Genomic DNA, 15,858 nt, shown 5'->3' with positions numbered 1-15,858 from the left:
CACTCCTGGTGGAGCACGGAAGACCATATGGGGTGCTGGGAATTGAACCTGGTAGGCCACATGTAAGGCAAGCACCCTGCTCACTCTGCCCCAGGCTCATAATTTTTAAAACTTCTGAGAGTTATTTGCTTTAAGTTATTTGCTTTACCCATTGAATTGACTGGCCCCAGAATCATCGTTTTTAAAACTTCAGATAGACTCTGGGTTATTTGCTTTATCCCTTGGACTTAGCCACATGATCTGATGTGCTAGATCCTGACTTAGTAAGTTGTAAAGCAGAACTCCAAGTCCAAAGCAGTGCCATCCACTCTGTTGTATAGTGCACCTTCCTGAGTTCCTATGTTAAAACATTATGTTTTTAAATTTTAGATAGTTTGGTCTTTCCAGAAGTAACTAGAGATTGGAAACATCTTAAGCTACTTTGCCCAGAGTTCACCCTTCCCAGAGATGTCATTTAGTTCCCTGAGTCTAGTGCCGTTTTGACCTGCACCATATTTCTAGAAGCTTTCCTGATAAGCTGGAGAGCTCATCTGTTTTCCTCATCTGTTTCTAGTGATATGAACTTACAGTGCTAACAGTGTTTATCTAAAGATATGGATGACACTTTGTTGTTCCTGAATCCCGTCTACCAGTGTGTATACGGTGTGGTGCTGGTGGGGCTTGTGTGGAGGAAGCTGGCTAGTGTCTCTGGGCGGGAGCTTCGGATCTCTGTGAGGATGACAGAACATCTGTTCGCTTTATGTTTGTTCAGCATGTGATTAGAGTGCTAAATCAAAGTGAAACAGGAACATAATACATTAAGGATACTCCAGAGAATATTGATTTTGGTGTTTTAATGTAAAAATCATCTTCCTAAATTTTTTTAGGGACTGGGTAATAGACTCCTCTGATGACTATAAAAGCAAATTAATAATATTTAAAGGACTAAATATAGCAGCCTCTTCTTTTGATAGTTGAATTTAAATAACTCAGAAAAATGACTCTTGGGGATTGGGGATATGACTCAAGTGGTCTTGAGTACTTCCTGGTGTGAGGCTCTTGGTTTGATCTCTGGTTTCATATGAGCCCCTGAAGACTCCAGGACGATGTTCCTGGCACCTGAGCACAGCAGGGTTGCCCCCTTACCCTACGCTGAAGCAGCAACCACCACAAACAACAGTATTTAACAACTTTTTTTTTTCCAAAAAAGCAGTAAAATCTGCTTGTCTTCATTTCTGGATTTATACTGTTTTTTAGGTGAACCTCTAAATTCTTGGGGATTTTTTTATTATTGTTTCAGTTTTTTACTTGAGATTGGTCTATTCAGATTTCTGTTTCCTCTTAGTTCACTCTTGGAAGTTCTTTTAATTCTAAGAATTCATACATTTCTTTTAGGTTCTTAAGCTTGGGCATGAAAGTTGTTCATAGTTACCTCTTAATATATATATATTTTTTATTTCTGAGGTGCCTTTTGTAAATTCTGTCTTGCATCTCTGTCCTATTTGTTTCTTTTCTTACTGAGTCTAGCTAAGGGTTTGTCAGTCTTGTTTATTTTTCAAAGAACCAGCTCCTGGTTTTGTTTACCCTTTATATTTTCTTTTTTCTATGCCATTTATTTCTGCTTTCATTCTTATTATCGTCTGCCTTCTACTAGGTTTGGGATTCATTTGTTGTTCTTATCTAGTTTTTTTTAGCAGAGAGGTTAGACTTTTCTTTCTTCTGGATCTGTTCTTGAATAGCTATAAACTTTCTCTTTGGTACTGCTTTCACTCTTTCACATAGATTCTGGTAGTTGGTTTCTTCTTTCTCATTTATTCTGAGGAATCCTTTAATTTCTTCTTTTTTTTTCATTCACCTAATTTTTTATAGCATGTTGTTTAGTTACTAGATATTTAATCTTTATTGCCACTTTGCTTTTATAATTGACTTCTACTTTTGTGGTCTGGAAGACACTTGGTATGATTTCTATTTTTGTGCTTTTGTGGATGTTTGAATTGTGTCTCAGCATGTGATTTGTCCTGGAGAGTGTGTACAATGGAAAGCATATTTAGTATTTTGGAGATAGAGGTTCCTGAATATCTGTTAGACCCAGTTCTTCCAATTCCTCACTAAGGGCTCTTGCTTCTTCATTGATATTTTCCCTGGTTGATCTGTCCAGTGGTGAAAGTGGTATATTTAACTCTTCCACCACTGCGGTGCTGCCATTGATGTATTTCTTCAGGTTGCATAGATGTTGCTTTGTAAACTTCGCTGCCACTTCATTTGGTGCATATGTATTGATGAAAATTAAGACCTTGAGAACTATTGATCCTTTAACCAGTATTTAACTCTTTCCCTTTCTTTATATTATTTACTTTAGTTTGAATGCTATTGGTCTAAAACCTGTATGGATATTCCTGTATTTTTTCAGTTTTCCATTAGCCTGTATGATTGTGTTCCAGCCATTGACTTCAAGCTTGTGTTTATCATGAGAGATTAAGTGTTTATCATGGCAGTTTTTATCATGGGAGTATTTATCATAGGAATTGTATCATGAGAGTTTAAGTTACTTTCTGCTTTCTGGTGAGTGTTTTTCTAAATGACATGCCATTTTTTTTCTTCTTGCTTTACAACTTCCACTGAATAAATTGATATTGCCTGCTTTTAGTCAAAGAATGGCAGTAAATAATACTTTAGAACACTTACAAAAGAAATATTTTGTAATAAAATTTCTGCTTTTTATCTGTATATCCCTAACTTTGAAAAGATATATTGACATCTGGGGGTGTCTCACTTGTGAGAACGTTTTCTAAATTAATTCAAGTCTTTTATTGCTATTATAAATATCTAAGGGCTGGAGTGATAGCACAGTGGATAGGGCGTTTGCCTTGCATGAAGCCAACCCGGGTTCTATTCCTCTGTCCCTCTCAGAGAGCCCGGTCCGGCAAGCTACCGAGAGTATCCTGCCTAAACGGTAGAGCCTTGCAAGCTACCCGTGTCATATTCGATATGCCAAAAACAGTAACAATATGTCTGACAATGGAAACATTACTGGTGCCTGCTTGAGCAAATTGATGAACAATGGGATGACAGTACTACAGTGCTATATATATATCTAATAAAAGCATAGAAATGCAGTAGTAATATAGTACTCCTTTGCTTTGTACTTCCTCACTTTAAACTAAATGAATCCACCCAATCCCTTAATTGGGATTTAGTCTGAGTTGCAGTGTAAGGTAGTTAGTAATCAGTAAATGGATTAAACTAATGAGATGGTCTGATCCGAAAATTTCTACCATTGTTTTTTGGATGGTGAAACTAAAATATAGATTGGCTTGTTGTCTAAGAGTATATGATAATTTTGGAGCTGCTGCTGATTGGCAACCTGGGTTTGTCCTTCTTGGCTAGAACTCTGTTATGGATTACAATTGGGGACAATTTCTCTCTGAATAGAAGTTCTATAGACTTTAAGTATAGAAATTCAGATTCTTTTCTTAAGTTAGGCTTTTACTTTTCTGTTTCTTATGCAGTTTTTTTTCCTTTTCTATTAGTTTCCTTGAATAGCTTTGGTTATAGTGTGGTTTATTTATATAATTGGATTTCTGTTTTTAAATTTGAAGGTGTTTTTGAAAATGACTGAGAGACTACAGATTGCAAATGGTTATTATTTGTAAGGTGTTAAAAGCATGATAAACGTTTGTTGCTATGACACGAGTTGGTTTATGTTACAGTGAAAAGTGCCTCTCGAGTCCAGTTTTCAAATTAAGTGGCTCAGTTTACTGCCAACATAGTCTTCAAGCACAAGGATTAATATATTGGGGCATAATTTTATTAAAAAGAAGTTTATAAATCTATCCTACCTTCAGGATCACCAACTATAATGTAGTCGAAGGCCAAGTGGGGGAAGGGAGTTGCGGGCTGAATGAGGGCTAGAGACTGAGCACAGTGGCCACTCAACACCTTTATTGCAAACCACAACAGCTAATTAGAGGGAGAGAACAGAAGGGAATGCCCTGCCACAGTAACAGGGTGGGGTGGGGGGAGATGGGATTGGGGAGGAAGGGAGGGATGCTGGGTTTACTGGTGGTGGAGTATGGGCACTGGTGAAGGGATGGGTTTCCGAACTTTGTATGAGGGAAGCATAAGCACAAATGTGTATAAATCCGTAACTGTACCCTCATGGTGATTCATTAATTAAAAATGAATAAATTCATTATAAAAAATCTATCCTACCTTCAAATTATTTGCTATGTCTTTATGATTACTACATTTGTTTCTATTTAGAATATAGACAGTCAGAATCATATGTAAAGTGGTGCTCTGTGTTTCATAGTTTTATGTTTGTATATATTTGGTAATAATATAGTTTTAATTTGGCAGGGAATCTTGTAGGCATGTACAATTGTTTAAGTACATGTAAATCAATTTATGTTGAATCTGGTGAGAAAAATTTTCCTATAACTTTACTATATTACCAAAGTTTTTTGAAAAACATTTCACATATCTCTTATAATTTCACATCTGTTATGTCTCATCCAAAGCCACAAAATTTCAGCAAATACTCAAGAAATAATTTGACAAAGAACCTGTTTTCCTTAACTTAATAGGCAAGTAATATGGCTAGATAGTTGTTGGATAGAGAATAGAAGGCAGTAGTTCTAAGGTTTAATTTTCTGGTTTGTTAAACTGTGACAAGTATAATAAAAATTAATTGGCAAATTCTAGAAATTATTTGTACAGTCATAGTTTTTCTTTGGGGGACAATATGATTAAAATGTTTTTTCTTTTCTCTCCCTGAAAGAATATTGAGATATAATTAGATTAAATTTATTTGCATAACATAAATATATATTTATGCAACGTTGCACTTACAAAAGTGAGAAAATTGACTTGTAGGTAAATGATTGCTATATTGCAGTTCTGAACTTCTTGTTGATTTTTTATTTTCTTTGCTGCCTACTCTTAAACTCACATCGTGAATCAGTGTTGATTTTTATTACATATGTGTGACATGAGATATATCAGGTACAATATGTAGTAAAATAAGACTGGAGAGGGGAGATCAAGCCTAATTCATTGTAAAGGTAGTAATAAGCATTATCATGAAAATTGAATTAAAAATTATTCCAAATTGTGGCATAAGTTTGAAAAAATACTTTATATTCATTCCATGTGTAAATTTGGATAGCCTCTCTATTTCTAATGTAGTTAGCTAAAGCCAATATTTCCTACGGTCTGTTCTTAAAGTATAGAGAGATTCTTAGAAAGTACAATTTTTGGAGAAGCAACATATAAAGAAATCTGCTTTACTATATACATTATTGATATCAATAGGAGTTGAATTTCTTTGGTATATTTCTGAGTCACAAAAAATATCACCAAACTTCTAAAGGTCCTAAACAATTCTGACATTAAATAGTAATATTTTTCATTCATTCATTCATTCATTCATTCATTCATTCATTCTCCAACCTGCTTATTCCTCTTAAGGGTCCTGGTAGTCAAAACCTATACCTGTTGCTTACCGGACTCTGGACTGGACCCTCTATCACAGGGTACTCAGATTAAGCCACTTTACATAAACCATTTAACCTGTGTGATGTGGGAAAAACATTTCACAGACATGGGAAGGAATGCAGTTCGACACAGGAGTGTTTTTTTTCTTTTAAGCCATTCGCTGTATACTGAAATGATTCTGAGCTAGGCAGCATTACTTAAGTAACTGCTGTACTCAGAGAAGGATTTCTCTCAAGGTCCTTCGTTTTATCTCTCACTCCACCTCCTGTAGGTAACTAACTTATGCCTTGTCTTCCCTGTTTATTTTTTTGAAAAGCATATGCATTACGACTTTTCTGTTATGATGTATATATAATTAAAAATTACCACTTAGGGAATTTCCATAAGTATATGTTTTTAAGTGCATATAATCTGCTTATTGTTTTTCACAGTTGCATGATACTTTTGTATGTATAAATAGTAGTTTAGCAAACTTACCTTGTGTTTGAACATAATATTTTGCATTTGTAAGTAATTCTCTGACAAGCAACCTCTTACACACGTATTTCACATTGTTAGAGGTATATGTTCAAGAGAAATTCCTAGAACGAGAGATTATTGGGTTGAAAGAGGGATTACATGTGTGGCTGTTAGTCTTGAATTTCCCTCCATAGGGTTGTATCATTTTGTCTTCCCACCAGAAATATTTGTAAATGCCTCATAGTCTTGCCATGAAAAGATATTGGTCTGTCTAAATTTATGATAAAATTAGTGCTAAATGTTTAATATTAAATATATTTTATTAATTATCAGGTTTTACCAATAAATCTGGATGCTAAGATTGATCATTACAGTTTTATTTTGGGATTGATCAAAATTTCCTCATCATTGATTACTCCCTTTAAATCGATCAGTGGAAAAATTTCTGAATTATCTCTAATTCTGGAATGAAGTTGTATGATAAATTTAACATTTTACCTTGGTTAAATATGAAAGCAAGCATGATAAGTTGAAATTCAACTCTTATTTTCTTCAGCATGTCACCCCAGATAGCTATATTCCGTGTCTTGCTGACCTGTGCAAAGCACTGTGGGAAGTTATGCTCAGCTATTATAGGACTATGGAATGGCACGAAAAACATGACAATGAGGATACTACTGCTGCTACTGGTAGGAAATTATTTTGTTTTCATTTTAAAATCTGAACTATGCCAGATTTCTGAGTAAGGAAAGAGAAAAGGCACAATGTGGTTTCAGACTTTTAGGGACCACTGTGACTTTCGTTAAACATTCACCATAGTGACTCAGGCCTCGAAAGGGGTCTGCAGCACAAGTAGAGGCACCACCTGAGTTCAGTCCCTGGCACGGCTTGGTTCCCTGAGTACAGCCAGGTATGGACTTGATGGCTCCCACTGCTGGATCAGAGCATTGCCAGGAGTGGCCCTTCTGAAAATAATTTTATCAACATTTTGTGTAATGTTTCCAAAATTAATTAAAGCACTCTCAAGTGTTTTATATTCCTTGCAGTTGATTTTAGCTTTTTTTCCTGTGGTGTGGGAGTGGTGGAACACCCATAGCTTAGTCTTTGATTGAACATATGCTTTGAGAGTACAGAATATCTGTCTTGACTCCTCAGAAGTTTTTAAACATAGATAGCAAAAAGTGAGAGGAAAATCTTGTAAGGGATTTTATTCTTTTAGAGATATTTCTGTGGGGTGAGTATTTGTGTGAAGTTAGATAAAGATTTCCTCACTGGGTTTACTGACTAGGATTCCAGTTTTCCACAGTTTATCGTATTTCAAGCTGACTTTATTTATTTCTGGCTGTGGTGTGGAAATTGTAAAGATATTTTATCATCTCTTTTTCCACTTCAAATACATTATTTGGAGAGAAACCAAAGAAAACTTGACAACAAGATTAACAGATTCTTTAGATGTAAACTCGGAGTTTAAGGGATCCTAGACCTCCTAGCCACTTCTCTAAAGGATCTCATTGATACAAGAAATTAGGGCCTAAGAGCTAGTACAGGGGGTCAAGGTTGCTTCCTTCCCAGCAGCCAACTCAGTTTAATTCCTGGCACCACATGGTACAGTAGCTCTTTCAGTCCCTGGCACCCTTTGGTCCCCTGAGTGATCCTGGGAGGGACACCTGAGCCAGGATAACCCTTGAGTATCTGCTAGGCATGGTCCCCAAACCAAAAGATAAACCAACCCCAACAATGATCACAGAAAAAAAAAAAGGTTAAGGGATAGTAGATATTTATCAGGCTGGAGCGATAGCACAACGGGTAGAGCGTTTTGCCTTGCATTCGGCCGACCCGGTTTCGATTTCTCTGCCCCTCTCAGAGAGCCTGGCAAGCTACTGAGAGTATCCTGTCCGCACGGCAGAGCCTGGCAAGCTACCCATGGCATATTTGATATGCCAAAAACAGTAACAAGTCTCACAATGGAGACATTACTGGTTCCTACTTGAGCAAATCGATTAACAACGGGACAACAGTGCTACAGTGTAGATATTTATCACAGTGGAACTTGCTTTATGCTAATAGCTTATATATGTTTTATGATGCTGATGTATATGTATTCTTTTGCGGTATTGAAACACATGTAAAACTCCGTTTGAACCGCATATACTTGGTCTTCTTTCCTAAAATTCCTCAGCCTAGTCTATACATTATAAGAAAATAAAGGATTCTGGTCAGCTGAAAATATCTAGAATTCTAAAGATTATTCATTGACCTGAAATTATTCCTGTCACATTCATGCTAAGGAATAAAAGTTAAGGACTTAGGTATCTGAAAATTATTCTTCACTGAAAAGCTGAAATGATCTGTCAAGTTCTACTTTTACTATGTAATGAGTCTGCTTTGTCCTAACCTGTCCCACACGCTGTAAGATGAAACTGTAAAGCTAGCCTGTAGGGTGCCCTGCCCTAGGATGCCAGTTCCTAAACCAGACCAGATTGATAATAAATAAAGCTTCAACTGTAAAAGTTATCAGTCATACATAGGAAGTGGATTTGGAGTCTGGTCTACTCAAGGGCGTTTTATTGGTGAATCAGTGGACATGCTGTGTATATGAGACAATGTCCTCAGTTATTCTAGTCTTTCACACAATGCCAATAATCTTTGAAGTACAAATTTATGTGTGGTGTTTCAGTTATTTCTAGGGTGGAATTTATTTTGAGCCAGGTTATCAAGTTTATCTTTAAAAGTCAACATCATTAGATTTTTCTAGGAATAACTATTCTGAATCTTGAAAAATGCAAAGCCAATTCATTATTACTTCACCGATAGTTCTGCCATCTGTATTCTTGTTAACATTAATATATTAGTTGCTAATTGAATTGATTCTGTAATGAAGTGAACCTTTGAGAATCTGGTGTCTGGCATCAAACTATCGTAGTTGTAACTCCAGTTCCAATTATGTGTGACATGGATCTTAAATACCATTTATATACTTAATATTTCATGGTCTAAGTTAATTTTCTTTGTCAAATAGATTTCATCCTAATACCTTTTGACATTTGGTTATGTAAATATTGAGTGTATTTTCTGTTTTTTACATAAACTTGTAGTATGTAGAGTCCAAGTGTGTGAATTTTCTTGGAAACAAAATGTGAAACAAATCTAAATATGTATGCTTATTTTCTTTTTAGAAGGGAGTAATCTGATGGGTACTGAAGAAACAAATTTTGATCGTGGCTACATAAAAAAGAAATTAGAACATGGACTTACACGAATATGGCAGGTTTGGTTTTTTAATTTTTTTTGCAATAGAAACTTTCATGTCAAAGTTGATGTTGAATTCAGTGTTTATATGCCTATGGATTTAGCCAAATGTTCTTTTTTTTTTGTCTGATTTAATTCATTTCTGTAATTCTGTTGACATTTAGATTCGACTACAAGGGAGAGTAGAAGATGTCCTTTAATTTGAGAATGTACATTATAATGTTTATTTATTTCTGATTTTTTTTGTTTTAGTGTCAGCAGATTTATGCTTTCCTAAAAATGCTTTCTTAGTAACATACTGTTTGTTCTAATTTTATTTGTATTTTCTCACTTTCCTTTTCTATTTAAATTTTCTGTTTAATTTAATTGAAAATATGCTTGGGTCAGAATCCCAAGTAGAGTGAGGTGAATTTTTTCTGAGTTAGTGACTAGTCCCTGTAGGGAATTTTACCTGTTTATTAGTTAACTGTATCTTCTGAAGATTTTGTAGTTTACCAGCTCAGTTGTCAGATTTTCAATTTGTTAATTCTGGGCCAGAGAGATGGCTTAATGAGTTGAGCACATACTTTGCACACAGAAAACCCAGATTCATTTTGTGGCATTGCAAGATCCCTGAGCACTGCTGAGAATGAGCACCAAATACCACTGAGTATGGCTCAAAACTAAGCAGATTATTAATTTATTAAAATTTTCTTCCTTTTTAGGAAATTGTATAATTTTCTTCTAGATTTTTATTGTCCTTTCTGAGTCTAGAACACTTAGAACACTTTAGACACCTTAAACATTTTAGGATTATTTTTTCCCCCTCCCCATGTTATGGTCTTTTGAAACATTTGTTTGATTTTTCACTGAGACTGGTTTTTAGTTTAGCAGTCTTTTCTAGGAACTTTTCTTTGAGAAAATATGTCTAGGAAGATATATATTAAAAACAAATTTCTTCAAGAATCATAATACCTTTCTAATTTTTGATAACTTTATGGTCTTTAAATTTGTATTTTAATTTTTAAAAGAATTTAAATCATAGCTTTAAGAGCTTTGGTTTTTCTGATATGACCATATTGGTCTAATATTTCATTTGCTTATTGACTTGAGCCTACTTTTTACTGAATATTATATATAATGGAAGAGCAGTCTCTTAATGAATGTACTTTTAGGGTCATATATGAATCATCTCTGGTTTAGTCTCCTAATAGTCTGTAGTTGTTCTGAGTTAAATTTATGGTATAATTTATGGTAATCAAATATTACCCTGGCATTTTATGTCACTTGTTTTCAGTCAGTCAAGTAACCTTTGATGTTTTTTCTAATATTTGGAAATCTATTAAATTTGGCAAAACATTTCATATAGGAATTTGGCCACTTTAATGAAAGTCACCATGCTTTTTAATATGGAATATTATATTGTTGTTTTTGTTTTAGGAGATCTTTATCTCTGCCTTTCCCAACTTCCCTCTGTATTTCCAACCCTACTTCTCAGTCAGTTCTAGAATAGACTTTGCATCTTTCAGGAACTCACTGATTATTTAACTGAAATGATAGCAATTGAAACAATATGATTATAAAACAAAAGCAAAAACTATGAAAAACACGTGTGTTTTAATAACACTTTTGCCAGTATTACCTGATGTAAATTGAGTTTTGTTGACAGGAGAATTTTACCAGTTCCATTGTTTAGGTTTTTGTAGTGTTTATTCCACTGAAGTAAACAATCAGTACTGCAGGAATGTTAATGTGTTATTTGGGGGAACTGCTCTCGAATGCATTGGGAGTATTTTGTAATATTCTATATGTACTGTAACACATTTTTAACTTTTGACATCTCATATTCCAAAGCACAGATGACTGTGTGAAAATTTATAATATTTATCAGAAATGTATTAGTTGTAGAGATAATGAAACATGATGATCAGGAAGCATGAGAAGATATTAATCTTCCTATAGGAAGATGCAGTGAATAGAGGAGATTGAAGGCAGATGGGCCTGAATTCAAGTCTTAAGTATGTCATGCATTGCGCATGAGGATTTCAGCAAATACTTGACCCCTATGATTTCTCTAATATTAAAAGGGTAAAAAATGCCTACCCCAAAGAGCTATTGTATTTTAAGTGTGATATATAAATCTTAGTTTAAAATGTCTTACACTAAGAATGTCATTAGAATGTAAGAGCAGTTACTGCTATTTATAGTCTTTTGTGTAAGTTGAGACTTTTGTATATATCTTTTCATCAAGTTAAGAATGGATTTCTCTCCAATTTTGAGGTATAGTTATAGAGTAATTTAGCAAGATTATTTTCTGTGTTTTCAGTTTACTTTAATTTCTTTTTCTTTTTTTTTTTGTCTTATAGGATGTTCAGCTAAAAGTGAAAACCTATTTGCTTGGAACTGATTTGTCCATATTCAAGTATGATGATTTCATCTTTGTTTTGGACATAATCAGCAGGTAGTATTTGAGATTTTCTTTTATTCTTTTGTTTTATTCTTTCAGCCATGATAATGAAATCATAAATCAGTGAATTATCATGTAAACTTTTTCATGGAAATGAAGATAATAGATGTCCCTAATCTAATTTTTGCTTGATTTGTGTGTGTGTCAAACATTTCTGCCTTTAAATGTTTGTAAGCTATAATGGGTTTTTGTTCATTTTAATTTCTTCAGCTATCAAAAATTTTTTGATTGTTATCTTAATAGGAAGTGAATCTGGACTTCTTTTTTTCTATCAGAATATTGCAGAAGTACAAATAAATTTTTTTTGCAACTAGGTTGATGCAAGTTGGGGAAGAATTTTGTGGTAGCAAGTCTGAAGTTTTGCAAGAATCTATTAGAAAACAAAGTGTCAATTATTTTAAGAACTACCACAGGTAAGAATTCTAATTGAGTAGATTAATATAAATGATGAGAATACCTTTGTATAATGATTAATTCTGCCTAATATTAATTGGTTGAAAAGTTACTTTTGAATTTGAAAAAATATGTTTGTAAGTTTTGAGATGTTAAAGATTTTTTTATTATAAAATTAGAGTATTCTCATTAGTTATTATAAGTTTGAATATATTTGCTCCGATGTCACCCAAACTGAACTATTTTTTGAGTTAAATATTGAACTGCTTCTTCTTGTATGAAAGGTAAACATTTCCTCAGCATTTATGAGAAAAATTTATCCACTTAAAAAAATTTAAATTTATTTTTTAATTGAATCACAGTGAGATACATAGTTACAAAATTGTCCATAATTTGGTTTCAGTTATGTAATGTTCCAACACTCATCCCTTTACCAGTGTACTTTTCCCACCACCAGTGTTCCCAGTTTCCCTCCTGCTCTCTCTACCTCTATGACAGGCATGCTCTCTCTCTCTCGCTCTCTCTCTCTCTCTCTCTCTCTCTCTCTCTCTCTCTCTCTTCTCTCTTTCTCTCTCTCTCTCTTTCTCTCTCTCTTTCTCTCTCTCTCTCTTTCTCTCTGTCTCCTTTTAGCTTATGGTTTGCAGCACAGATATTGAAAGGTTATCATGTATATCCTTTTACCTATATTCAACACACAGTTCCTATCCAAAGTGATCATTTCTAGCTATTATTGTCATACTGGTCCCTTCTGTACCCTAACTGCCCTTCGTCCCCAACACACTTGTGGCTGGCTTCCCTTTGGTACATCTACACAATGGAATACTATGCAGCTTTTAGGAAAAATGAAATTACAAAATTTATAAATGAGTGGATGTGGAGAGTATCATAATGAATGAAATGAGTCAGGAGAGGGATAGATATTGAATGACTGCATTCATTTGTGGGATATATTTTTACAAAGTATGAAACTAATATTCACTACTAATTTTAATAAAGGGTCTTTAGAATTAGTTTTGGGAATGAAAAAATTAGGAAAGAATTTTCATATAGCAGTGTGATTGCCTACGTAAAACAGCTTTGAGAGTGCTATTAGACCTTTCTTGGTAGAAACTAGACTCACTACTGTATCCCTTACATAGATTTAATTTGAGTTTAGTTACAGTCTTTTTTCTACAGTTTTGCATTCAAGAAGTAAGCTTTGTTTGTGTTGTCAAAATGCTAAGAAAAGTTGAGAATGGATATTCTTTCCTTGTTTTGAGTAAATTTGTGGTCACAATGTATGCATATCAAAAGAGATTATTGGGCATAAAATACTTTATTAATTAGTAAATTTATTTAAATGTGAATTTTCTAATTGTAAAACCTACCACAGAAATTATTTTGAAGGATTATTTAAACTGAACCTGTTCCAAAATTAATTTTCACTATTGAATGGAAAATATTTTAAAAACTAAAAAAAATTAAATGCTTACACCTCAGGAAAATTGTGATAAGGGAAAACATGAAATCCTAGCATTGTCTTTATTTATAACTTCTTTTTATGCTAAAACTTAAGCTCTGCTTTAAACCAGAGGCCTGGCTTGTACACATTCTGTGTAACACAAGGAGGGGCCTTTGAATCAGGGAGGGAAAGGGTAAAGAATTGGGTGGGACTGAAGTCTCCCTTTTCCTGTCAGGACAAATACATGCTGGGTGTCTATTTCCCAAAGCTTGTTTTATATTCAGCAAGACAGCTTGAAGACCTTTTAGTGTTCTTATTAACTGCAGAATGTGTGCAGTGAAAAACCAAGGATTTACTTAATTGTTTATATTTTACATTCTCCTTTGCTTTTGACTGTCAAAGGTTTCCGCCCCCTGTGGTGAACAAGTCTGCCTGGGGTTTATTAGTCTCTGATCATGACAGAAACTCCTCCTGGAAGTTTATTCTCATGACAATAGAGAATATTTTACTTAAATATTTTCAAAATACTCAACTTCTTAATTACTTCTCTCAGAAATAATTATGAGATTTGTTTCCACTGAAGAGGCTGTAAATACTGTGTTATAGGCCAAACTGGGAGATAGTGGGCTTGGATCCTTACCGTGTCTGCAAGCTGTCTGACATTGGCAAATCGTTTAACCACTCTGGGCTGCTGTCTAATCAACTCTAAAATGAGGTTGGAACCCCAAATCTCTGTGCCTGGTGTTTGCAGATTTCATCCCTTTTTTTTTTCTTTTTTATACATTGCAAAGGTTGTACTGGATTTAAAGTAAAGATTCAGCTTTTTTAGTATTCTCATTATCTTGGATTTGAAAAATGGCAGAATCAGTCCTAGCTTATATCATTGCTACAATCATTATTTCTGTAGTAGTTGTCATTTGGGAACTTATAATTAAAGTCATTTTTAACACTGATACTGTGTTCAGAAGTAGGTTGGTGTGTGGCAGGGATGGGGAGCGAGGGGGCACAAAATTTACTAAAATCACTGCACTAGCTGGTGATGAATCTAAATCTAGTATATATCAATTTATTTTCCATCAAAGTATAATATATAAATACTGAAAAAACACTGTGAAACAGTGAAGTATAAATCAGATGTATCTTAATTTTGTTAATAAAAGTGTTTGGATATACGTGAAGTTTATTTATGGTTTTCTACTGACAAATAGAGCTCTGGAGAATAAAAAAGTTCTTGAGACATATAATTTATTCTGATTTTGAGCCCGTTTTAATGTTCGGCTTGGATATGTAGCTCTAATAAAAAGGTGAAAATATTTACTCTCCCCCTGCACCCCACTCCTCTCTTCCTCTCTCTCTCTCTCCTTTTGGGTATGTATTTTGCAGTTCAGATAGTGAAAGGTTATCATGTATATCCCTTTACCTACTTTCAATACTCAGTTCTTATCCTGTGTGATTGTTTCTAACTATTATTGTCATACTGGTCCCTTTTCTGTCTTACCTATTCTCTGCCCCCCACCACTTGTGGTAGTTTCAAGCACCAGTCCTCCTGGTCCCTGTTTTCCTTGGCCGTGGATATTAGCCTCATATATATATATATATATATATATATATATATTTAGTATACCACAAATGAATGGTATGTTCTATATTGGTTTCTCTTTTTCTGACCCATTTCATTCAGCATGATACTCTCCATATCTATCCATTTATAGGCAAATTTTATGATTTCAGTTATTCTAACAGCTGCATAGTATTCCATTGTGTAGATGTGCCATATTTTCTTTATCCAGCTTTTCTATTCTCGGGCACCCTAGTTGTTTCTAGCTTTTGGCTATTGTGAATAGTGCTGCAATGAACATAGAAGTGCAGATGTTGTTTCTACTGTGTGGTTTTGGTCCCCCAAGGTATGTTCCCAGTATGGTATTGCTGGGTCAAATGGGAACTCAGTTTTTCAAGGAGTGTCCATATTGTTTTCCAAAAAGGCTGGACCTGTTGGCATTCCCACCAGCAATGAATGAGTCCCTACTCCCCAAATCTGCACCAGCAGTGGTTGTTCTTATTCTTTTGAATGTGGGCCAGTCTCTGTGGTGTGAAATGATATCTTATTGTTGTTTTGATTTGCATCTCTCTGATAATTAGTGATGAAGAGCATTTTTTCATGTGCCTTTTGGCCATTTGAATTTCTTCTTTTAGGAAGTTTCTGTTCATTTCTTCTCTCCATTTTTTTGATGATGAGGTTGAATGTTTTTTTCTTGTTAAGTTCTACCAATACCTAGAATATCTTTGATATTAACCTCTTATCAGATAGGTATTGAGTGAATAATTTTTCCCATTGCATGGACTGTCCCTTTATCTTGGTCACTGTTTCTTTTGAGGTGCAGAAGCTTCTTAGCTT

General features: G+C 34.4%; 1 protein-coding gene across 1 annotated transcript in view; it reads left to right on the top strand.

The window, feature by feature from the left end:
* VPS50 (VPS50 subunit of EARP/GARPII complex) overlaps positions 1-15,858 on the top strand; it is a 119,103-nt gene that overhangs the window by 61,177 nt on the left and 42,068 nt on the right. Inside the window, exons 13-16 of the mRNA XM_004602182.2 lie at positions 6,491-6,623; positions 9,111-9,202; positions 11,529-11,623; positions 11,944-12,042. Coding sequence (XP_004602239.1) covers positions 6,491-6,623; positions 9,111-9,202; positions 11,529-11,623; positions 11,944-12,042 — 419 coding nt within the window. The remainder of the gene's footprint in view (positions 1-6,490; positions 6,624-9,110; positions 9,203-11,528; positions 11,624-11,943; positions 12,043-15,858) is intronic.

The sequence above is a fragment of the Sorex araneus genome, chromosome 1 (assembly GCF_027595985.1).
Source record: "Sorex araneus isolate mSorAra2 chromosome 1, mSorAra2.pri, whole genome shotgun sequence".
Classification (NCBI taxonomy): domain Eukaryota; kingdom Metazoa; phylum Chordata; class Mammalia; order Eulipotyphla; family Soricidae; genus Sorex; species Sorex araneus.
Note: the sequence above shows the minus strand (reverse complement) of the source record. Positions and strands in the feature narration are given on the sequence as shown.